The 25533-nt window shown below is 45.1% G+C and overlaps 1 protein-coding gene across 1 annotated transcript in view; it reads right to left on the reverse strand.

Annotated features, from left to right (window-relative positions):
* rnf123 (ring finger protein 123) overlaps positions 1-25533 on the reverse strand; it is a 440342-nt gene that overhangs the window by 238050 nt on the left and 176759 nt on the right. The window contains exons 25-27 of the mRNA XM_078543856.1: positions 9415-9498; positions 8500-8607; positions 6667-6844 (exon numbers count right to left, since the gene is read on the reverse strand). Of these exons, the coding sequence (XP_078399982.1) occupies positions 6667-6844; positions 8500-8607; positions 9415-9498 (370 nt within the window). The remainder of the gene's footprint in view (positions 1-6666; positions 6845-8499; positions 8608-9414; positions 9499-25533) is intronic.

A 25533-nucleotide genomic window follows, 5' to 3' on the forward strand; every position in this document is an offset into this window, starting at 1 on the left:
GGAGTTTCGGGAGAGAGAGAGTGGGGACGGGGGATGGGCTGAGAGGGAGAGGGAGTGAGAGAGAAAGGGGGAGAGAGAGCGAGCAAAGGAGGGAAATACAGCAAGAACGACAGGAAGCCTGAGAGCACTGCTTGAACAGCGGGATGTCCGAGAGCACGGCGGGGGAACAGGAATTGCAGAGTGAGTGCGTTAAGGGGGCGCTGTGAGAACATGGGAAGCCCAAGAGCAGAGCAAGGATAAAAGGAGCAGTGGAGAAATAGAGCACTGAAAGAACAGCGCAGCAATAAAAGAAGCAGCAGAGATACAGAGATAGACGAAACACAGGACAGCTGGAGGCCGAGAGCTCAGCGAGGAAAAAAGCAGTGGTAGAGATAGAGAGAGAGCACAGAGAACAAATCAACAGGGGAAAAAAATCAAGCAGCAACTTCACAGGACAGCCGATAGCTGATTGGTTGTTTTGTGGAGTCTGGAGGTAAGCAGCACAGACCTTGAACAGATTAGGGGCAGAGCAGTAGACCAAAGACAGCATAAGAATTGGGCGGGAGTGCGGAAAAAGCAGCTGTCATCAGCACAATGGAGGCTGTTGACTACTGAGTAGCTGGTAAGCTTTTTTTTATACAAGTCTTTAATAAGTCTTCAATTTATTAAACTACACTGAACAGAAACAAACAGAAAATTGACAGCAAGCCTCAGTCCCATGGAGCGAACATCCTATGCCACATGGAAACTCCAGACCACTGCACATGTTCTGGACAACCACAGGTTCAGGAATTGTCATCCAGCTCAAGGAGCTTAAGCTCCTGGTTCTGGAGCTTCAGCAGCAGCTGGTGTCACTGTGGTGCATTCATGAGGTTGAGAGCTACGTGGATAGCACACACTTGGATGTGATCACCCAAAGCTTAAGGATGTGCAGGAAGAAAGGGAATGGGTGACCACCAGGCAATCAAGGATGACCAGGCAGATAGTGCAGGGTTCCCCCAAATACATCTCAGTCTCTAGCCAGTATAGAACTCTGAATACTGGTGAGAATGATGATTTCTCTGGAGAGTGCAGCCTGAGGCAAGTCCATAGCAACATGGATGGCTCAACTGCACATGGGGACAGGAGGAAGATTGGGAAAGTGCTAGTGATTAGGGATTCTATGTTTAGTGAAACAAATAGGCATTTCTGCAGCCAGAAATGATCCCAGGATGGTAGGTCACCTCTTTGGTACCAGGGTCAAGGGTGTCACTGAGTAGCTATAGAGCACTCTGAGGGAGGAGGGGCAACAGCCAGAGGCTGTGGTTCATATCGGTACCAATAACATGGGTAAAGAGAGATGACGCCCTGCAGGCAGATTTTAGGCAACCAGCAAGCTGGACATTAAAGGTTGCAATCTCCAGATTACTCCCGGTGTCACTTACTAGTTAATATAAAAATAGGAGGATAGAGCAGATAAATGCCTGGTTGGACAGATGATTCAGGAGAGGGCGCTATAGATTCCTGAGACATTTGGATCAATTCTGGGGAGGTGCGACTTATTGGGATGTTTTGCACCTCAACAGAGTTGGGACCAATGTCATCGTGGGGCAGTTTGCTAGTGCTGTTTCAGGGGGATAGGAACCAGGATTAAGCATTAGAAAGGAGAAACAAGTTGCACAAAGGATTGGAAGAAACAGGTAACACTAGAGTAAGAAATAGTAAGGTACTAGGTGCAGTCAGACTAAGAGGGAATGGAATAGATCTAAATTAAGTTTAAAATGCATATATGTAAACGCATAAAGCACTGTAATGGTTAGTAATCTGCAGGCACAGATAGCCACATAGGAATACGATGTTGTGACAATGAGGACTTGGCTCAAAAGAGGGCAGGACCCAGTACTAAATATTCCTGGGTACAAGGTGTTAGGAAAAGAGAGGAAAGGTAAAAAAGGAGGACGATGGAAGTATTTGTTAAGGAGGATATTACAGTGCTAGAGAGAGAAGATTTCCTGGAGGGGTCAAGGACAGAATATATGGCTAGAAACAGAGGTGTGATTAAAAAAGAGGTGTCATTATGCATGCCATTTGGTATGTTCTATAGACCACCAACTGGTAGGAAAGATATAGAGGAGCAACAGGAGGGGAATGTCAGAGAGGTGTAAGACTATATCGTGATAATGGGGGGATTAACTGTCCTAATATAAACTAGGATAGTAATATTGCAAAGTGCAGAGAGGGGGAAGAGTTTCTAAGGTCTCTTCAGCAGAATTTTCTTGATCAGTATGTTTCCATTGTCCAAAGAGGAAGGAGGCATTGCTAAATCTGGTTCTGGGGAATGAGGTGGGTCAAGTGGACCAAATGTAAGCAGGGGAACATTTCGGGAATCGTTATCACTATATCATAAGGTTTGCGTTAGTTATGGAAAAGAGCAAGGAGCAATCTAGAGTAAAAATACCTAATAGGAGATCCGATTTCAGTGACATGTGAATGGATCTAGCCCAGGTAAAATGGAATCAAAGGTTGCCAGGCAGAACTGTAATGGAACAATGGCCTGTCTTTAAAGAGATCATTGAGCTACAATCGAGGTACATTCCCACAAGGGAGAAAGGTAAGCCAAGCAAAGCCTTGGATGCCGAGACAGACAGAGAGTAAGATGAAGCAGAAAAAGGATTGAGTATCACAGATGACAATTTGATAATACAAGTGAGAATCAGGCTAATTTATACAAAGTTCAGAGGGATGTTGTAAAGAAAAACGAGGGGCAAAACATAAGAGCATGAGAAAAGACTGGCAGCCAACATAAAAAATATAAAAGTCTTCAACAGGCATATAAATAGTAAAAGAATAGTAAGAGGGGCTGATTAGGGACCAAAAAAAGGGGTTTATGGAGGCGGACTGCATAGCTGAGGTACTAAATGAGCATGCTGCATCTGGCTTTACAAAGGAAGATGCTGCTGCCAAATTCAGACTCAAAGATACTGGCTGGGCTAAAAATTGATAAAGAGCAGGCATTAGAAAGACTGGCTGTACTTAAACTTGATACGTCATCATTGATGGGATATCTCTAAGGATGCTGAGGGAATTAAGGAAGGAAATTGCACTGGCCATAATCTTCCAATTCTGCTTAGATATAGGGGTGGTGCCAGAGTTTTGGAGAATTGCAAACGTTACCCCCTTATTCAAAAAATGGAATAAGGATAAACCCAGTAACGAAAGGACGGTCAATTTAAACTTGCTGATGGGAAAACTTTTAGAAATTACATTCCAGGACAACATTTACAGTCATTTGGGCAATTATGGATGAATTAAGGAAAGCAGGAATAGATATATTAAGGGTAAACCGTGTTTAACTAACTTGATTGAGTTTTTTGATGAAGTAACTAGTAGGATTGATGGGGATAATGCATTTTTTTATACATTCATGGGATGTGAACTTTGCTGACAAAGCCAGCATTTATTGTCCATCCCTAATTGCCCTAGAGAAGGGATTGTTGAGCCTCCTTCTTGACCCGTTGCAATCCACGCAGTGTAGGAACACCCACATTTTAGGGAGGAATTTCTAGTATTTTGGCCCAGTGACAGCAAAGAAACTTCAATATAGTTTCAAGTCAGGATGGTGTGTGACTTCAAGAGGAACTTGGAGGTGTTCACATGTATTGCTGCCCTCATTTTTCTCAGTGGTACAGGTTGTGGGTTTGGAAAATGCTGCAAAGGAGCCTTGCTGAGTTGCTGCAGTGCATCTTGTAGATATGGTGCACACTGTTGCCACTGATTGAAAATTTAAGGTGGTGGATGGGGTACCAATCAAGCGGACTGCTTTGACCTGGATGGTGTCGAGTTTCTTGAATGTTGTGGAGCTGCGTTCATCCAGGCAAACGGAGAATATTCCATCATATTTCTGACTTGTGCCTTGTACATGATGGGCGGGCTTTGAGGAGTCAGATGGTGGGTTACTTACTGCAGAATTGCCAGCCTGTGATTTGCTCCTGTCACCACAGGATTTATATGGCTGGTCGAGTTCAGTTATTGGTCAACAGTAACCTCCAGTATGTTGAAGATGGGGAATTTAACAATGGTAATGCTTTTGAATGTCAAGGGCCGATGGTTATATTCTCTCTTGTTGGAGATGGTCATTGCGTGGCACTTGTGCGGCACAATGTTACTTGCCATTTATCAGCCTAAGCCTGAATGTTGTCTAAGTTTTGCTGCTTGTGGGCACGGACTGCTTCAGTATCTGAGGAATTGCAAATGATACTGAACACTATCCGGTCATCAGCAAACATCCCCATTACTAACCTCATGCTGGAGAGATGGTCATTGATAAAGCAGGTAAAGATGATTGGGCCTAGGACAGTGCCCTGACAAACTCCTGCAGCAATGTCCTGGGACTGAGGTGATTGGCTTCCAACAACCACAACCATCTTCCTTTGTGATTCGTATGACTCCAACCATTTGGTAGCTTTCTGCCCAATTCCCACTGATTCAATTTATTAGGGCTTCTTCATGCCATACTTGATTAAATGCTGATATGATGTCAAGGACAACCACTCCCATCTCACCTCTGAAATTCAGCTCTTTTGTCTATATTTGGACCAAGGCTGTAATGAGGTCTGGGACTGAATGGCCCTGCCAGAACCCAAACTGAGTGCTGGTGAACAGGTTGTTACTCATTAAGAGCCACTGTCAATGACACCTTCCATACTTTGCCGACGATTAAGAGTAGACTGATGTGGTGTACGTGGACTTCCAAAAGGCATTTGATAAAGTGTTACCTAATAGGCTTGCCAGCAAAGTTGAAGCACATGGAATAAGAGGGGCACTAGCAGCACAGATACAAAGTCGACTGAGTGACAGGAAACAGAGTTTTGCCGAACAATGGTTTTTTTTGGATTGGAGGAAGTTATAGACTGGGTTTCCATGGGATTGGTACCTGGGCCACTGCTTTTCTTGATCTATATTAGCGACTTAGATTTGGATGTATGAGGCACAATTTCAAAATCTGCAGATGACACAAAACTTGGAAGTATTGTGAACTTTGAAGAGGATATTTTCATAGACTTTAAATGGGTGAACACATGGCAGGATAAATGTAGAGCAGAGAAGTGTTAAGTGATACATTTTGGTAGGAAGAACATGGAATGCAATGTAAAATAAAGGCTACAATTCGAAAGCCGGTGCAGGAATAGAAAGACCTGGGGGTGTATGTGCACAAATTGTTGAAGGTGACAGGGCAGGTTTAGTAAAAGCAGTTAAAAATGTATTTGGGATCCTCGAATTTATAAACAGAGGCATAGAGTACAAAAACAAGGTGGTTATGATGAACATTTATAAAACACTGATTTGGCCTAAACTGGAGCACTGTGTCCAATTATGAGCACTGCACTTTAAAAAGGACGTGAAGGCTTTAGGAAGGTTGGTTCCAAGAATGGTTCCAGGAATGAGGGACTCCAGTTCCATGGATAGATTGGAGAAGCTGGGACTGTTCTCCTTAGAGAAGGCCAAGAAGAAATTTGCTAGAGGTATTCAAAATCATGAGGGGTCTAGACAAAGTAGATAGGGAGAAACTGTTCCCACTGGCAGAAAGATCGAGAACCAGAGGACACTGACAAGAACTAATAGAGATATGAGGAAAAACCTTTTTAATACAGTATGTAGTTAGGATCCGGAATGCACTGCCTGAGTGTGTGCTGGAGGCAGGTTCAATCGTGCCTTTCGAAAGGGAGTTGGATAAGCAGCTGAAGAGAAAAAAATTGCAAAGCTACAGAAAGAGGTCAGGAGAGTAGAACTAGCTGAATATCCCTTGCAGAGAATCACCACAGACATGATGGGCCAAATGGCAGCCTCCTGTGCTGTAATCACAGATGTCATATTCCAAATATGATTTTAGATCCTGCACAGGAGAATAATAAAGCTTGTTATAAAATGATCAATAACTATTTAATGCTATCAGCCTCTGAAACCATTCACAACTGTCCTCGACATACAGTAACAATGTTATTTCCTCATGCATTTTCATATCTTAATCAGATTGTGAATTTTAGCAATTACGTATAACTCCAACAAACACTGAGCTAGGGCACAAGTGACTGCTCAGATTGCGACTCTCCATAATATTTTGATTCATTTGAACCAACCCTACTTGTTATTCTGATTGAAGCTAGGGTGTTTGTTTAGAATGGGGGGGAGGGGCGCGCGCGCACAAGGGAAGGTGTGTTACCCAAGCGAGGCAAAACTGACACTTAAAAACGTTCTCAAAGCTATGCCACAGAAAAGGGCACTTAGCATATTGAACTTGTTCCTTCCAACACAACTTGATTTTTGCAGTTCATTTAATTGTAGTAAAAGGTTCCAAGGCATTTCACAGGAGCAATATCAAACAAAATTTGACACCAAGTCACATAAGGAGATATTAGGACAGTTGACCAAAAGCTTGGTCAAAGAGGTTGGCTTTAAAAAGCATCTTAAAGTGGGAGAGAGAGGTAGAGAGTTAGAGAGAAGGAACTCTAGAACTCAACATCCAGGCAGCTAAACATATAGCCACTAACATTGGAGCACATATAACTTACACTAACTGAACTTCTACAAAAGATTTAACCTCCCACAGAAGTGTAATTAAACAGCAGGAAAATCACCCAGGAGCAAAAAATTCTTTCCAAGTCCCAGCACAAGGCTCAGTGATCACCCACCCACATGCCCTGCACTTACCAGGCAATTCATCCATGCTGTTGACTGGACTGAAGTAATTCTTCAGAGCACTGTAGCTGTTCATGGCAACATTCATGTAGAACTCTGGCATGAAAGCAAACAGCGTCTTTGTCCGGTCACTGTGTTCGATTACTCGTATGCACACCTGCAGCAGCCAATAGATGTCCAGCATCTTCTCCTGAAACAAGAACAACTTTGACTCTATCAGGAGCAAAGGCAGCTAGCCTCTGGGAAAAGTAGAACCACCAAGTCTTTTAAACTAGCCCTACCCTTCCTTAACTTATACACAAGACCAAGGTTCTTCCCCAAGCTATTAAACTGAAATGATCGATGGACTGGAATCATTGTTTGACCACATTACAATGTTGATCCTGTGCTGCTGAGAAAGATCTCAAGTGTGCAAATGGGATTCCACTCCCCACTCAGCAATATTTCGGTAGAAATTATACACAGCTGGGCAATGTTTTCTGAAAACCAACGTTGCCTACACCACATAGATGACTTCACCCTGACCGACCAGAGACTAGATTTCCAAACTCCACGCTTCTGTTATGATCCCAGCTGATGTTACTACTGGACAAGCCAGGTCACAGGGTGGAACCCAGCTTGATAGATCCTAACTTTTATTTTTCAGAAACATGGAGGGTGGCTAGTCCGCTGATGAACTTTTAGCAAAAGAATAAAACATTTATCAAACAAGAAAAAATAAACGAAATTACAATACTCCTTCACCCACAACTATACCTTAACAGATACATACAGATTTGTAAGGACAACACAAGTTACAAAAGTTCACCGTAAGTACACCATCCATGTAAGCCAATAGGAAACCTGCGGTCAGGCACACCACACTCTGCAACCAAGTGACAGATGCTATGGATCCCTCATCAACTCCCCCCAGACGCTTGTCACACCGTGAGCCAACTGGTCTCACTGAACTCCATCTTTCACATGCAGTTTTCCCACCGCCACTCTCAAAGAACTCGCTTTGGAATCTTTTCCCAAACAACGCTTTCTTTTGGACGCCTTCCACAAGGGTCCAACTCCAAGATTTTGAATTCTCCTTCTGATGTTCCTCCTCCCTGGATCGCCACATGCATTCAAGATTTGCCTTCCACGCACTCTCTCTCAAATGCTCAGCTGTGCCAACAGAACACCATTCCTTCAAATGCTCATAGTAAAGAGTCATCAACCTTGACCGTCTCCTCAGATCTTCTGGCTTCTCACAAGCCTATTTTGCTTTAAGTCTGCATCCTGCAACTTTCTCCCTTTAAGCTTGGTGCCTTCCCCTGCTCCTCACTCTTAACTTCACTTAATAGGGCCTTTTCCAGATTCCTGTCCTTGTCCTTTGACTTAGCTGTCCTCTTGGTACCTTTCCTGTTGCACTCCCTGGTTTTGGGGACTTTCTTCTTTAGTTTTTAGACCTGGGTCCCGCAGTTCTCTCTTCTGCGTCCAGCTTCTCCTGGCAGCTGCTTCCAATTGAGCTAAACAAATGCCGTCGTACTTTCTCTGTGGGTCCCTCTCTCTGGACCCCTGTTGCTAGGCAACAGCACAGTTTTTCCTATATTGTGTTTGTTTTAACTTCCCTTCAAGGATCGTAAAAACTCATTAAAATGCAGGCATCTTTTAAAGTGATACTAAAATTCAATTTCTCCACTTTCTAAACACACAAATGCAGAAATTAAAATTAAACTTTAACTTAGAGCTAAAACTCATTCTTAATTCACACAAATATAAATATAACTTATTAAACTATCTCTAGTTCCTAACATTTCCTAGTGAAAGAGGTTAGGCTCTTCACATCAACATTCCCATCACCATGGTCCACTTTACCTTGGAGTAAATGGTGGCATTGATCCACGCTAGCCGGCGACTCAGGTGATTCAGCTTCGCAGAGAAGACTTTCTGACTCTTTGTCAATTCATCCAGAATATCCTTCCTCTGAAAGGATAAAAAACACAACTTGAAGCTGGAGATTCTTGGGTGATCATAAACCACTAGCAGCCCTTTGCTCTGGGTGAAGGAGGTACCCCAGTCACGATCTAACTGGGGTTACAGACAGGATATAGTTGATAAATTTGTGAAGAAAGCATATAGGATTCCTGGATTTATAAAGAGAAGCATCGAGTGCAAAAGGAAAAAAAATATGCTAAGCCTTTATAAAACACTGGTTATTTCTCAGCTGGAGCAGTGTGCCTAATTCTGGGCACTAAACTTTAGAATCATAGAATGTATTGTTAAAAAAAGAGACATGCTGTCGTAGCTTTTCATCTTGCATTCATCAGGACAGTTCACAAGAATACCAAATCTCAAAGGGAACAATAACTTATACTGCATGAGAAAAGTTTACTCAGGAAATGATTAGAATGACTACCACAAGGAGTAGTTGAGGTTAATAGTACAAAGGCATGGAAGAGGCAGGTAAATTAGCCCTGAGACACAAAGTAATAGACGCATATGTTGATGGGCTTAAATGAAGAGGGATTGGAGGTTCATGTGGAGCATAAACATTGACATAAACCCGTTGGCTCAGAATACCTCCCACAGTCAATAGTCTACAAAGGTCTACCATCAAGACACAGATCTGAATAATGACCCCTCAAGCAAGAATCAAGACAAACCAGTGTCCATGGATCTGCATCCAGAGTCAGGGCAGCAAATTAAGCACTTATTTGTATCACCCACCAAAAGCTCCCTGTGCCTTTGTCACGGGCTCACTTGACCTCACCAAACAGCCTATTCCCTTACCTTTGTAGGACATCTTGCAATTTTGTCTTCGGTGTCCTTCAACGCCACTGCATATTCATGGACATCGTCCGACACACCCACCATCTGCAAATATAGTCAGTCAGTTGAACACAACCCATGCAACCAAGTTGTTTTGTCAAGAATAAATAAGATGGGCTCTAATTGTTAAAAATATGCCCTGAGAATCATTGCACTCTTAACCACAGAAGTGTATGAGACACAGTAAAGTCAGGCCATAATGAGTCTCCTGGCAAAAACTTTGTAACCTTCCCCTTTCTCCTGAAGCCATCCTCATTTTCCATTACTTGCTCAGGCTGAGCCACACAGTGGTGCCTCGTTTAGTCAGGGCTGGATTTCAAATACCCTATCCCATCGTTGACCATCATTATCGCATCATTTCACCACCCCTACCCCGGCTCCATCCTTCAGCTATTCAGTTCAGCCACATACCTGCCCTACTGCATGTATTCCTCACTACCACTGCTCCTCTCTAGAGGGCAGATCAGATTCAGCAATCTAAATCCTCCTCTCTGAAACCATCTCCCTAAACATTTACGCTCCACCATCTCAGTTTCAGTTCTTTCCTTTAAAAACCTCAAAACACTTTTTAAAATTCGTTCATGGGATATAAGTATCTCTGGCAAGGCTAGCATTTGTTGTCCATCTCTAACTGCCTTTGAACTGAGTGGCTTGCTAGGTCATTTCAAAGGGCAGTTGAGAGTAAACCATACTGCTGTGGGTCTGGAGTCACATATAAGCCAGGCAGATGCTGTGGATTTGAGATCACATATAGGCCTAACCAGGTAATGACAACAGATTTCCTCTCATGAATGACATTAGTGAACCAGATAGGTTCATGATTATTATTAAAGAGACTAGCATTCTATTCCAGATTTATTAATTAATTGAATCAAATTCCCCCCAGCTGCTGTGACGGGCTTTGAACTCATGCCTCCAGAACATTAGTCCAGGCCTACAAGCATACAAATCAGCGCCCCCCCGCTCCAACTGAGCCTGCCCCGTATCAAATAATTGATTGGATTGTGGCCTTTATTCCACATTTCGTCTACTCCGATAACTTTTGACTCCCTGGTTAGTCAAGAATCTATCTACCTCTGCTTTAAAAATGTTCAGTAACCCGCCTCCACCAGTCTCTGGGGAAGAGAGTTCCAAAGATTCACGACCCTCAGAGAAAAAATTTCTTCTAATCTCCATCTTAAATGGGAGATTCCTTATTTTTAAATGGTGACCCTTAGTTCTGGTCTCTCCCACAAGGTGAAACTCCTCTCAGCATCCACCCTGTCAAGTCTCCTCAGAATTTTAAATGTTTCAATAAGATCACCTTTCATTTTTCTAAACTCCAATGGTTACAGGCCCAACCTTTCCTCATAAGATAACCCTCACCACCACCCAAATCCCAGATATCAGTCAAGTTCTCTGAACTGTTTCCAATGCATTTATACCATTTCTTAAATAAGGAGACCAAAATTGCACACAGTACTCTAGATGTGGTCTCACCAACGCTCTGTACAACTGTAGCAAAACATGCCTACTTCTATTTTCATTCCCCTTGCAATAAACAACATTTAATTTGCCTTCCTAATCACTTGCTGTACTTGCATACTAACTTTTCCTGATTCACGTACCAGTTTTGGAGCTCATTTCAGAGCTTGGGGCCTAAACAACCAAAGGCACAGCCACCAATGGTAGAGATTAAAATTGGGGATGCACAAGAGCCTAGAATTAGAGGATGACAGATATCTTGGAGGGACTAGAGGAGATTACAGAGAAAGGAAGGGACGAAGCCATGGCGGGATTTGAAAACAAGGATAAGAATTTTAAAATCAAGACATTGGCTCCCAGTCAAGCAATGTAGGTCAGCAAGCACAGGGATGATGGGGAACGGGACTTGATGTCAGTTAAGACACAGGCAGCAGAGTTTGGATGACCTCAAATTTACAAAGGGTAGAATGTGGGAAACCAGCCAGGAGTGTGAAAGTAAAAGGAGCTGCAGTAGCTCTGTTAATAAAGGATGAGATCAGTACAGGAAGGAGAAATGATCTTTGTCCAGAAGATCAAGATGTAGAATCAGTTTGGGTGGAGATAAGAAATAGAAAGGCAAAGAGATCACTGATCAGGATAGGTTATAGGCCCCTAACAATAGTTACACTTTAGGACAGAATATAAATCAAGAGATAGTGGGGACTTGTAAGAATGGTACTGCAAAAATTGTGGGCGATTTTCATCTTCGTACAGATTAGGTAAAAGGCTTGCCATATCTTCCCTAGATACAGGGGAGATGGCAGAGGATTGGAGAGGATGTAAGAAAGGGTATAGGACAATCCTAGTAACAACATGCTGGTCAGTTTACAATCAATGGTGGGTAAGGTTTTAGAAACAATAATCAGGAAAATAATCTACAGGCATTTGGAGAGGTTTCAGTTAATTAAGGAGAGTCAGCATGGATTTGTAAAAGGCAGATCGTGCATAACTAATCTAATTGAATTTTTTGACGAAGTAACAGAGCAAATTGATGAAGGGAAAGCAATGGGTCTTGTCAACATGGATTTTGGGAAAGTCTTTGACAAAGTACCACATAAAATGCTGGTTTACAAAATTGAGGCTCATGGAACAGGAGTCAGTGACAGTTTGGCCGGGGGGAGAGGGGTGGGTTGGAGATTGGTTGCCAAGTGGTGGTGTTTGTGGGGGGGGTGATGGAGACTTGTTGCCGGGCAAGGGGGATGGCTGCTGGGGGATTTGACCGGGTTGGGGGGGGGGGGGGGGGGGGGGGGGGAGGGGAGAGAGAGAGGCGTTAGGGAAACACATTGCTGGGGGGTGATGGTGAGAAAGAGGGTTGGTGGAGTGGAGCGGGGTGAGAGAGTCATAAAGTTGGAATGACAGTGGCAGCAACAACAAGACAGCTAGAGTGTTAGACAGGGTGGGGGGAAAGAGTCTACAGCCTTCCCAAACCTCACCTCAGCGTTTTAGTCACCGAACCACCTAGGCTCAGCGGGCGTGAGTGAGTGAGTATGCATGTGAGCTTGTGTGAGTGAGTGTGCATGTGAGCTTGTGTTGAGTGAGTGTGCATGTGAGCTTGCATGAGTGAGTGTGCGTGTGAGCGGGTAAGTGAGTGTATGTGAGATAGTGTGTGAGTGAGTGCGTGTGCAGATGTGTGTGAAAGGGAGAGAGAGTGCACATGTGTATGTGTCTGGCTCACTCCCAGTCTCAGGGTTCTCACTCAGCCTCACCTCCAGACACCAAAACATACTTACACCCACTCTCACAGTGGATGTGGGTGAGAGCGAGTGAGTGAGTACCCCCGAGACCGGGAGTGAGCCAGACACACACACCCTCTCACACTCTAATGGCCATCTTTATTAATTATTCATTTTTTAAATTATCAATTTATTGCTATGATATTGTTTTTCTTTGCTCAGCAAGATGTTTATTTTCTTCATACCTCAATTATTTTTGAAACTCTTGTTTAATGATGTGTCAAACCTTACTTTCCGAAATTTGCTCATTGGCCCTTGAGAGAGGAAAAAAATTCAAATGTGGCCCCTCGTGTTTGGTCAGTTCCGTCCCACTCAAGCACTGCATGGCCAAAGGGAAGTGTTATCCTGGCATAGACCAATATGTAATGGCCAGATCCCACTATACCTAGATTTCATAGTAATCCCATTGACCAGTTCATCTGAAAAGACAGAGGAAATCAGCACCTGATTCCATGTCCTCTTCTGTTAGGAACACAAAGTGTGCCTTGGGCTAACAGTTTATCACACTCAAATGCTGACAGCACCCAATCCACTGGGTAAGAATTGCTCATCATATTCTGGAGATCTTTCTGAATTCAAATAAGTATAAATTCCAACACAAATGGTTTCACTACAGCCAAACGTGTGAAACAGCAAACATGGATTTATGGCAGTCACTGGAAACTGAACATTGCCTTTGTTCTACTACCGCCCCAGTTTGCATAGTTCAGGACAGAAGACCTTCTGCTCGATATGGCACTGAACAAGGAACCTTCTGCACCACAAATTTTCTGACCAAGCCCAAGAAATGGCAAAGATTGAGAATGCGTGGAGCTTCTAAATTCTCAGAGCCGTCATACAAACTTGAATGTAAAGATTTTCTGATGTTACAACAAAAGGTGTTGCACATGGCTTGCAGACATGGGTTGTACCTAACTAGTGCAACCTGACTGCTTGAGTGACTGCAAACACCATCCATTCTCTTAACACTGCAGCAGGCAAGCTCTCAATAGAAGTTTATTAATGTGATGTATTATCCTGGAAATGGATTGTACTGTCCACATTAAGTGCCTTTCCCAACACACGCTTAGCACAGTACACCTATCACAAACAGCAGCTTTAGTTTCCACATCACAATGATGTCAGCCTTAGATTAGTGGTAGGGTTCTCACCTGAGTCAGAAGCTTGTGAGTGCCAAGTCCAACTTCAGAGACTTGAGCACAGAATATAGCCTGACACTCCCAGTGCAGCACTAAACATAAGAATATAAGAGACAGGAGCATGATTGGCCATTTGGCCCTTTGAGCCTCCGACATCATTCAATATCATCATGGCTGAGCTCCTGCCACAGGTACAGCTTCCAGCACTATCCCCATTTCTCGTGATTCCTTTACTATTCAGAAATTTATTGATCTCTATCTTGAATATACTCAGTAACTGAGTATCCACAGCTCTCTGGGGTAAAAATTCTAAGACCTACGACTCATTGAAGAAATTTCTCCTCAACTCAGTCCTAAATGGCCCACCCCTTATTCTAAGACTTTGATGGCAGCTGGTGGAATTTGGATCCAATTAATAAAAAAGAGAATTGAAAGCTAGCAGTGATGGTGACCATGAAACTACCGCTGATTGTCATAACAACCCATCTGGTTCACTAATGTCTTTTAGGGAAGGAAATTTTCTATCCTTACTTGGGCTGGCCGACATGTGACTCCAGCGCCACAACAATATGGCTGACTCTTAACAGCCCTCTGAAATGGCCTAGCAAACCACTCAGTTTAAGGGGCCTTAAAGATGGGCAACAAATCCTGGCCTTGTCACTAATGCCCACATCCCATGAAATAAGAAATAATAAAAAAATAAGATCTAGACAGGGGAAACAACCTCCCAGCATCTAATTTAGCAAGTCCTTTAAGAATTTTACGTTTCATTTAAAAAAACTTGAATCTTCTAAATTCTGGGGAATATAGGTCCAGTCCACTCAATTTCTCCTCATAGGACAATCTCATCTCAGGAATCAGTCTGGGGAACATTAGTTGCACTTCCTCCAAGGTAAGTATGTCCTTCCTTATGTAAAGAGACCAAAACTGTCACAGTACTCCAGATGTGGTCTCACCGAGGCCCTACACAATATCAGCAAGATGTCTTTGCTTTTTTTTATTCACTCACATGATGTGGGCTTCACTGGCTGGGCCAACATTTATTGCCCATCTGTAGTTGTCCTTGAGAAGGTGGTGGTGAGCTGCCTTCTTGAACCGTTGCAGTCCATGTGGTGTAGGTACACCCACAGTGCTATTAGGACAGAAGTTCCAGGGTTTTGACCCAGCGACAATGAAGGAACAACAATATATTTCCAAGTCAGGACGGTGAGTGACTTGGAGGGGAACTTCAAGTGCTGGTGTTCCCATCTATCTACTGTCCTTGTCCTTCTAGATGGTAGTGGTCCTGGGCTTGGAAGGTGCTGTCTAAGGAGCCGTGGTGAATTCCTGCAGTGCACCTTGTAAATGGTACACACTGCTGCTACTGTGCATCAGTGGTGGAGGGAGTGAATGTTTGTGGATGTGGTGCCAATCAAGCGGGCTACGTGTGCTGGACGCTGTCAAGCTTCTTGAGTGTCATTGGAGCTGCACTCATCCAGGCAAGTGGGGAGTATTCCATCACACTCATGACTTGTGCCTTGTAGATGATGGACAGGCTTTGGGGAGTCAAAAGGTGAGTTAATCACCGCAGGATTCCTAGCCTCTGATCTGTTCTTGTTGCCACAGTATATAAATGGCTAGTCCAGTTCAGTTTCAGGTCAATGGTAACCCCCAGGATGTTGATTGTGGGGGATTCAGTGATGGTGATGCCATTGAACGTCAAGGGGCGATGGTTAGATTCTCTCTTGTTGAAGGTGATCATTGCCTGACACTTGTGTGGTATGAATGTTACTTGCCACTTGTCAGCCCTAGCCTGGATATTGTCCAGGTCTTGCTGCATTTGGACGTGGACTGCTTCAGTATCTGAGTCGTCGCGAATGGTGCTGAACATTGTACAGTCATCAGCGAACAACCCCACTTCTGACCTTATGATGGAACGAAGGTCATTGATGAAGCAGCTGAAGATGGTTGGGCCGAGGACACTACCCTGAGGAACTTCTGCAGTGATGTCCTGGAGCTGAGATGACTGACCTCCAACAACCACAACCATTTTCCTTTGAGCTAGGTATGACTCCAACCAGCGGGGAGTTTCCCCCTGATTCCCGTTGACTCCAGTTTTGCTAGGATTCCTTCATGCCTCACTCGGTTAAATGCTGCCTTGATGTCAAAGGCAGTCACTCTCACATCACCTCTGGAGTTCAGCTCTTTTGTCCAAGTTTGAACCAAGACAGAAACGAGGTCATGAGCTGAGTGGTCCTAGCAGAACCCAAACTGAGCATCAGTGAGCAGGTTATTGCTGAGCAAATGCTGCTTGATAGCACTGTTGATGATTCATTCCATTACTTTACTGATGATCGAGAGTACTGATGCGGCAGTAATTGGCTGGGTTGGATTTGTCCTGCTTTTTGTGTACAGGACATACCTAGGCAATTTTCCACATAGCCGGGTAGATGCTAGTGTTATAAATTCTGGAGCACAAGTCTTCAATACTATTGCTGGAATATTGTCAGAAGCCATAGCCTTTGCAGTATCCAGTGCCTTCAGCTGCTTTTTGATATCATGTGGACTGAATCAATTTGGTTGAAGACTGGCATCTGTGATGCTGGGGACCCCTAGAGGAGGCCAAGATGGATCATCCACTCGGCATTTCTGGCTGAAGATTGTAGCAAATACTTCAGCCTTATCTTTTGTACCATTGTGTTGAGCTCCCCATCACTGAGGATAGGGATATTTGTGGAGCCTCCTCCTCCAGTGAGTTGCTTAATTGTCCACCACCATTCATGACTGGATGTGGCAGGACTGCAGAGCTTAGATCTGATCCGTTGGTTGTGGGGTCGCTTAGCTCTGTCTATCGCTTGCTGCTTATGCTGTTTGGCACACAAGTAGTCCTGTGTTATAGCTTCACCAGGTTGACACAGTTTTAGGTTTGCCTGGTGCTGCTCCTGGCATGCCCTCCTGAATCAGGGTTGATTCCCTGGCTTGATGGTAATGGTAGAGTGGAGGATATGCCAGCCATGAGGTTACAGATTATGTTCGAGTACAATTTTGCTGCTGCTGATGGCCCACAGCGTCTCATGGATGCCCAGCCTTGAGATGCTAGATCTATTCGAAATCTATCCCATTTAGCACGGTGGTAGTGCCACACAACACGATGGAGGGTATCCTCAAACTGAAGGCATGATGTCGTCTCCACAACCACTGTGCAGTGGTCACTCCTACTGATACTATCATGGACAGATGCATCTGTGGCAGGCAGGTTGGTAAGGATGAGGTCAAGTATGTCTTCCCTCTTGTTGGTCCTCTCACCACCTGCTGCAGATCCAGTCTAGCAGCTATGTCCTTTAGGACTCGGCCAGCTCAGTCAGTAACGGTGCTACTGAGCCACTCTTGGTGGTGGACATTCTGCGCCCTTGCCACCCTCAATGCTTCCTCCAAGTGGTGTTCAACATGGAGGAGCACTGATTCATCAGCTGAGGGAAGATGGTACGTGGGAATCAGCTGGAGGTTTCCTTGCCCATGTTTGACCCGATGCCATGAGACTTCGTGAGGTCCGGAGTTGATGTTGAGGACACCCAGGGCAACTCCCTCCTGACTGTAAACCACTGTACCACCACTCCTGCTGGTAGGACAAGGCTTAGACAGGGATGGTGATGGCAGTGTCTGGGACATTATATGTAAGATATGATTCTGTGAGTATTACTATGTCAGGCTGTTGCTTGAGTAGTGTGTGAGACAGCTCTCCCAATTTTGGCACTAGCCCCCGGATGTTAAGGAGGACTTTGCAGGGTCGACAGGGCTGAGATTGCCATTGCTGTTTCTAGTGCCTAGATCGATGCAGGGTGGTCCGTCCGGTTTCATTCCTTTCTTGAGACTTTGTAGCGGTTTGATACAACTGAGTGGCTTGCTAGGCAATTTCAGTGGGCATTTAAGAGTCGACCACATTGCTGTGAGTCACATGTAGGCCAGACCAGGTAAGGGCGGCAGATTTCCTTCCCTAAAGGACACTAGTGAACCAGATGGGTTTTTACAACAATCGACGATGGTTTCATGGTCATCATTGGACTTTTAATTCCAGATTTTTATCTGCTGCGGTGAGATTCGAACCCGGTTCCCCTGAGCATTACCCTGGGTCTCCGGATTAAAAGTACAGCGATAATACCACTACGCAATCGCCTCCCTAACCCTACTATTATACTATTTACTATCTACTATTTACTATTATAATCCAATCCCTTTGTTATTAAGGCTAACATGCCATTTGGTGGTTCCACCGTGAACCACTACATCTGTGTGTTCCCCTGCCCCTTGGAAAATGCTCTGCACCCATCCAGGTGATGTCCTTTACCCTGGAACCAGAAGGCAACACACCATGTAAGACTTATGTCGGCGGTTGCAAAAATGGCTGTTTACCCTCATAACTATCGAATTTCTTACAACAACAGCATTTCTCCTCTTTCCTGTGCTCCCTTGAGTCATCATTTTCCACATTGTCATGGAGGTGCGCTCGACCTCCAAGTTGCATCACTCTCACTCTACTGAAAACCAGGGGGAAGTGTGCCCTTTGGAATAACTTTGCTTATCTAGTAGTTTGGGGGAAGGAAAAACATAAATAACTTCCCAGTGACCTGCCTTTTGTCATTTATTTGAATTCCGGTTCTTGAGGAGACTGTCAATAGTAAACAACATTTAAAATTCAACCCTTGTGACAAGATGGACCATCCAAATTGGTCTACCTGACATATAGGTGGGAAAAGGAAAAATCAGAAATATCCCCAGGTTCTTGAGTGTCATTATTGACTGAAATCTTGCTTTTTTAGTTCAATATTCAAAAGTTCCTGCAGCACTTGCATCTCCATTGTTTCAGAACACTGCCATCCTGAATCAATGCCTCCTCTTCTCAGATAAGGTGATGTAGTTGTATTGTCTGACATCCAGAGACTTGAGGTAATGCTCCGTGGACTGCAGATGGTCAAATTTGAATTCAATAAAAATCTGGAATCAAAAGTCTAATGATGACCATGAAACTATTGTCAATTGTCCTTTAGAGAAGGAAATCTGCTGTCCTTACCTGGTCTGGTTTACATGTGACTCCAGACCCACAGCAATGTGGTTGACTCTTAAATACCCTCTGAAATGGCCGAGCAAGCCACTCAGTTGTATCAAACCGCTAAAAAGTCTCAAAGGAATGAAACCTGACGGACCACCTGGCATTGGCCTAGCCATCGGAAACAGCAAAATCAGCCCCATCAACCCTGCAAAGTCCTCCTTACTAACATCTGGGGGCTAGTGCCAAAATTGGGAGAGCTGTCTCACAGACTAATCAAGCAACCGCCTGACATAGTCAAACGCACAGAATCATACCTTACAGGCAATGTCCCAGATACCATCATCACCATTGAAGTGGCAGCACAGTGGTATACAGTCGGGAGGGAGTTGCCGTGGGAGTCCTCAACATCAACTCCGGATCTCATGAAGTTTTATGGCATCAGGTCAAAATGGGCAAGGAAACTTCCTGCTGATTACCACGTACCACCGCCACACCCAACCCGCCCTCAGCTGATGAATGAGTGCACCTCCATGTTGAACACCACTTGGAGGAAGCACTGAAAGTGGCGAGGGTGCAAATGTACTCTGGTTGGGGGACTTCAATGGCCATCACCAAGAGTGGCTCGATAGCACAATTACTTACTGACTGGTCTAGTCCTAAAGGACATAGCTGCTAGACTGGGTCTGCGGCAGATAGTGGGGGAACCAACAAGAGGGAAAACATACTTGACCTCATCCTCATCAACCTGCTGGCCACAGATGCATCTGTGCATGACAGTATTGGTAGGAGTGACCACTGCACAATCCTTGTAGGGACAAAGTCCTGCCTTCACTTTGAGGATACCCTCCATCGTGTTGTGTGGTACTACCACCGTGCTAAATGGGATAGATTTCAAACAGATCTAACAACTCAAGATTGAGCATCCATGAGGTGCTATGGTCCATCAGCAGCAGCAGAATTGTACCTGAACACAATCTGTAGCCTCATGGCCCAGCATATCCCCCACTCGACCATTCCAACCAAGCCAGGGATCAACCCTGGTTCAATGAAGAGTGCAGGAGGGCATGCCAGGAGCAGCACTCTGCATACCTAAAAATGAGGTGTCAACCTGGTGAAGCTACAACATAGGACTACTTGCGTGACAAACAGCAGAAGCAGCAAGTGACAGGCAGAGCTAAGTGATTCCACAACCAACGGATCAGATCTAAGCTCTGCAGTCCTGCCACATCCAGCTGTTAATGGCGGTGGACAATTAAACAACTCACTGGAGGAGGAGGCTCCACAAATATCCCCATCCTCAATGATGGAGGAGTCCAGCACTGCAGTGCAACAGATAAGGCTGAAGCATTCGCAACAATCTTCAGTCAGAAGTGCTGAGTGGATGATCCACCTCGGCTTCCTCCGGAGGTCCCCAACATCACAGATGCCAGTCTTCAGCCAAATTGATTCAGTCCACGTGATATCAAGAAATGGCTGAAGGCACTGGATAGTGCAAAGGCTATGGGCCCTGACAATATTCCGGCAATAGTATTGAAGACTTTTGCTCCAGAACTTGCCTTATCCCTGGCCAAGCTGTTCCAGTACAGCTACAACACTGGCATCTACCCGGCTGTGTGGAAAATTGCCCAGGTATGTACTGTGCTAAAAAAGTAGGACAAATCCAACCCGGCCAATGACCGCCCCATCAGTCCACTCTCGATCATCAGTAAAGTGATAGAAAGGGTCATCAACAGTGCTATGAAGTGGCACTTGCTTAGCATTAAGCTATTCACTGACGCTCAGTTTGGGTTCCACCAGGGCCACTCAACTCCTGACCTCATTACAGCCTTGGTTCAAACATGGAGAAAAGAGCTGAACTCCCGAGGTGAGGTGAGAGTGACTGCCCTTGATATCAAACCTGCATTTGACAGAGTGTGGAATCAAGGGGCCCGAGCAAAACTGGAGCTGATGGGAATCAAGGAAAAACTCTCCACTGGGTGGAGTCATACCTAGCACAATGGAAGATGGTTGTGGTTGTTGGAGGTCAGTCATCTCAGCTCCAGGACATCAGTGCAGGAGTTCCTCAGGGTAATGTCCTAGGCCCAACATTTTCAGCCGCTTCATCAATGACCTTCCTTCCATCATAAGGTCAGATTTGGGGATGTTCGCTGACGACTGCACAACGTTCAGCACCATTCGCGACTCCTCAGATACTGAAACAGTCCATGTCCGAATACAGCAAGAGGTGGGCAACGCCCAGGCTAGGGCTGACAAGTGGCAAGTAACATTCACAGAATCACACAGTGCAGAAGAGGCCCTTCAGCCCATCGAGTCTGCACTGACACTTGAGAAACACCTGACCTACCTACCTAATCCCATTTACCAGCACTTGGCCCATAGCCTTGAATGTTATGACATGCCAAGTGCTCATCCAGGTACTTTTTAAAGGATGTGAGGCAGCCCGCCTCCACCACCCTCCTAGGCAGCGCATTCCAAACTGTCACCACCCTCTGGGTAAAAAGGTTTTTCCTCACATCCCCCCTTAAACCTCCTGTCCCTCACCTTGAACTTATGTCCCCTCGTGACTGACCCTTCAACTAAGGGGAACAGCTGCTCCCTATCCACCCTGTCCATGCCCCTCATAATCTTGTACACCTCGATCTGGTCGCCCCTCAGTCTTCTCTGCTCCAACGAAAACAGCCCAAGTCTATCCAACCTCTCTTCATTACTTAAATGTTTCATCCCAGGCAACATCCTGGTGAATCTCCTCTACATCCCCTCCAGTGCAATCACATCCTTCCTATAATGTGTCGACCAGAACTGCACACAGTACGCCAGCTGTGGCCTCACCAAGGTTCTATACAACTCCAACATGACCTCCCTACTTTTGTAATCTATGCCTCGATTGATAAAGGCAAGTGTCCCATATGCCTTTTTCACCACGCCACTGACATGCCCCTCCACCTTCAGAGATCTATGGACACACATGCCAAGGTCCCTTTGTTCCTCAGAACTTCCTAGTGTCATGCCGTTCATTGAATACTTCCTTGTCAAATTACTCCTTCCAAAGTGTATCAACTCTCACTTTTCAGGGTAAAATTCCATCTGCCACTTATCTGCCCATTTGACCATCCTGTCTATATCTTCCTGTAGCCCAAGACACTCAACCTCACTGTTAACCACCCGGCCAATCTTTGTGTCATCTGCAAACTTACTAATCCTACTCCCGACATAGTCATCTATGTCGTTTATATAAATGACAAATAATAGGGGTCCCAGCACAGATTCCTGTGGTACACCAATGGACACTGGCTTCCAGTCACTAAAGCATCCTTCTGTCTCCACCCTCTGTCTCGTACAACTAAACCAATTTTGAATCCACCTTATCAACTTACCCTGTATCCCATGTGCATTTGCCTTCTTTATAAGTCTACCATGGGGACCTTGTCAAAGGCTTTGCTGAAATCCATATAAACTACATCAACTGCACTACCCTCATCTACATACCTGGTCACCTCCTCAAAAAATTCAATCAAGTTTGTTAGGCATGACCTCCCTCTAACAAAGCAATGCTGGCTATCCCTGATCAAACCTTGCCTCTCCAAGTGGAAATAGATTCTCTCCTTCAGAATTTTCTCCAATAATTTCCCTACCACTGACGTGAGACTCACTGGTCTATAGTTCCCTGGGTTATCTCTCCAAATCTTCTTAAATAGCGGAACCACATTAGCTGTTCTCCAGTCCTCTGGCACCTCCCCCGTGGCCAAGAGAGGAATTAAAAATTTGGGTCAGAGCCCCTGCGATCTCCTCCCTTGCCTCCCTCAGCAGCCTGGGACACAAATCATGCGGACCTGGAGATTTGTCTACTTTTAAACCTGCCTACACCTCCAATACCTTGTCACTCCCTTTATCAATTTGCTCAAGAACCTCGCAATCTCTCTCCCAGAGTTCAATACCTTCATCCTCATTCTCTTGGATGAAGACAGATGAGAAGTATTCGTTCAACACTCTACCGATGTCCTCTGGCTCCACCCATAGATTGCCCCCTTGGTCCCTAATGGGCCCTACTCTTTCCCTGGTTATCTTCTTCCCATTGATATACTTATAGAATATCTTGGGATTTTCCCTACTTTTACCAGCCAGAGCTTTCTCATATCCCCTCTTTGCTCTCCAAATTGCTTTCTTAAGCTCCACCCTGCACTTTCTGTACTCCACTAATGCCTCCACTGATTTGCTCCCCTTGTACCTGCTAAAAGCCTCTCTTTTCTTTCTCATCTTATCCTGAATATCCCTGGTCATCCATGGTTCTCTGGGCTTGTTACTCCTTCCTATCACCGTAGAGGGAACGTGTTGAGCCTGTACCCTCCCCATTTCCTTTTTGAACACCCCCCACTTGTTCCTCTGTAGATTTCCCCACAAGTAGCTGTTCCCAGTCTACCTTGGCCAGATTCTGCCTTACTTTACTAAAATCCACTCTCCCTCAATCAAAAACATTTTTATGCAACTTGTCTATTTCTTTGTCCATAACAAGCTTAAATTGTACCATCGCTATCACTAAAATGCTCCCCCACCACCACCTCAGCCACCTGTCTGGCTTCATTCCCCAGAATTAGGTCCAGCACTGCACCGTCCCTTGTTGGACCCTCTACATATTGACCAAACAGTTCTCCTGTACACATTTCAAGAAATCCACTCCATCCAAGCCCTTAACACTATGTCTATCCCAATTAATGTTGGGAAAGTTGAAATAACCTAATATAATTACCCTATTGTTATTGTTTTTACACACCTCCGCAAATTGTGCACATATTTGCTCCTCAATTTCCCGCTGACTACCTGGGGGTCTATAATAAACACCTAACAATGTGGCGGCCCCTTTTTTATTCCTAAGCTCTACCCACAAAGCTTCATTTGATGCCCCCTCCAAGATATCATCTCTCCTTATTGTAGTAACTGACTCCTTAACTAATAATGCAATGCCTCCTCCTCTTTTACCCCTTCCCCTGTCTCACCTGAAGATTCTATATCCCGGAATGTTGAGCTGCCAATCCTGCCCCTCCCTCAACCACATCTCTGTGATGGCTACTATATCACAATTCCACGTGTCAATCCTCACCCTTAACTCAGCCGTTTTACCCGTAATACTCCTGGCATTAAAGTAGAGGCCATCCAGCCTTAGTCCCTTGAAACTTAATGCAGCTGTACTCCCTCTGACTTGATTGTTTTACTGTATTATGATGTGTCCCTATTCTGCTAACATTGTGTCCCCTCCCCCGCCGAATTAGTTTAAACTCCTCCCAACAGCACTAGCAAACCCGCCCACAAGGGTGTTAGTCCCGCTCTGGTTCAGATGTAGACTGTCCCGCTTGTACAGGTCCCACCTTCCCCAGAAACTGTCCCGGTGATCCAGGAATCTAAAACCCTCCCTCCTGCACCAACTCTTAAGCCACATATTGATCTGTGCTATTCTCCTATTTCTGAGCTCGCTAGCATGTGGCACTGGGAGTAATCCAGAGATTACAACCCGAGATGTCTTGCTTTTTAGTCTACTGCCTAACTCCCTGAATTCTTGATGCAAGACCTCACCCCTCTTTCTACCTATGTCATTGGTACCAACATGTACCATGACCTCTGCCTTATCACCCTCCCCCTTCAGGATGCTCTGCAGCCAGTGACATCCTGGACCCTGGCACCAGGGAGGCAACACATCATCCTGGAGTCACGGTGACAGCCACAGTAGTGCCTATCTGTTCCCCTGACTATAGAATCCCCTATTACTATTGCTATTCCTCTCCTCCTGTACAGAGAGGCTGCTTATGGTGCCAGCTCTGTCTGCACTCCCTGAAGGAACCAGCCACACAAGTGTCAGGCAATTACCATCTCCAACAAGAGAAAATCTAGCCATCGCTCCTTGACATTCAATGGCATTAACATCGCTGCATCTGCCACTAACAACATCCTGGGGGTTCCCATTGACCAGAAACTGAACTGGACTGGCCAAATAAATACTGTGGCTACAAGAACAGGTCAGAGGCTAGGAATCCTGCAGCAAGTAACTCAGCTCCTGACTCCTCAAAGCCTGTCCACAATCTACAAGGCACAAGTCAGGAGTGTGATGGAATACTCTCCACTTGCCTGGATGAGTGCAGCTCCAACAACACTCAAGAAGCTTGACACCATCCAGGACAAAGCAGCCCACTTGATTGGGACCACATCCACAAACATTCACTCCCTCCACCACCAATGCACAGTAGCAGCAGTGTGTACCATCTACAAGATGCACTGCAGAAACTCACCAAGTCTCCTTAGGCAGCACCTTCCAAACCCAGAACCACTATCATCTAGAAGGACAAGGGCAGCAGATACATGGGAACACCACCTAGAAGTTCCCCTCCAAGCCACACACCATCCTGACTTCGAAATGCTTTGCCATTCCATCACTGTCGCTGGGTCAAAATCCTGGAACTCCTCCCTAACAGCACTGTGGGTGTACCTACACCACATGGACTGCAGCAGTTCAAGAAGGCAGCTTAACACCACCTTCTCAAGGGCAATTAGGGATGGGCAAGAAATGCTGGCTTAGCCAGCGAAGCCCACATCCCTTGAATGAATTAAAAAACTGAATTCCCATCTCAGCACCCCTACCCTGAAGTCACTCTACTACTGGTCTTTCAACTTGCCCAATTATTTTCTGCACACT

The sequence above is a fragment of the Cetorhinus maximus genome, chromosome 6 (genome assembly GCF_964194155.1).
Source record: "Cetorhinus maximus chromosome 6, sCetMax3.hap1.1, whole genome shotgun sequence".
In the NCBI taxonomy this organism is placed as follows: Eukaryota; Metazoa; Chordata; class Chondrichthyes; order Lamniformes; family Cetorhinidae; genus Cetorhinus; species Cetorhinus maximus.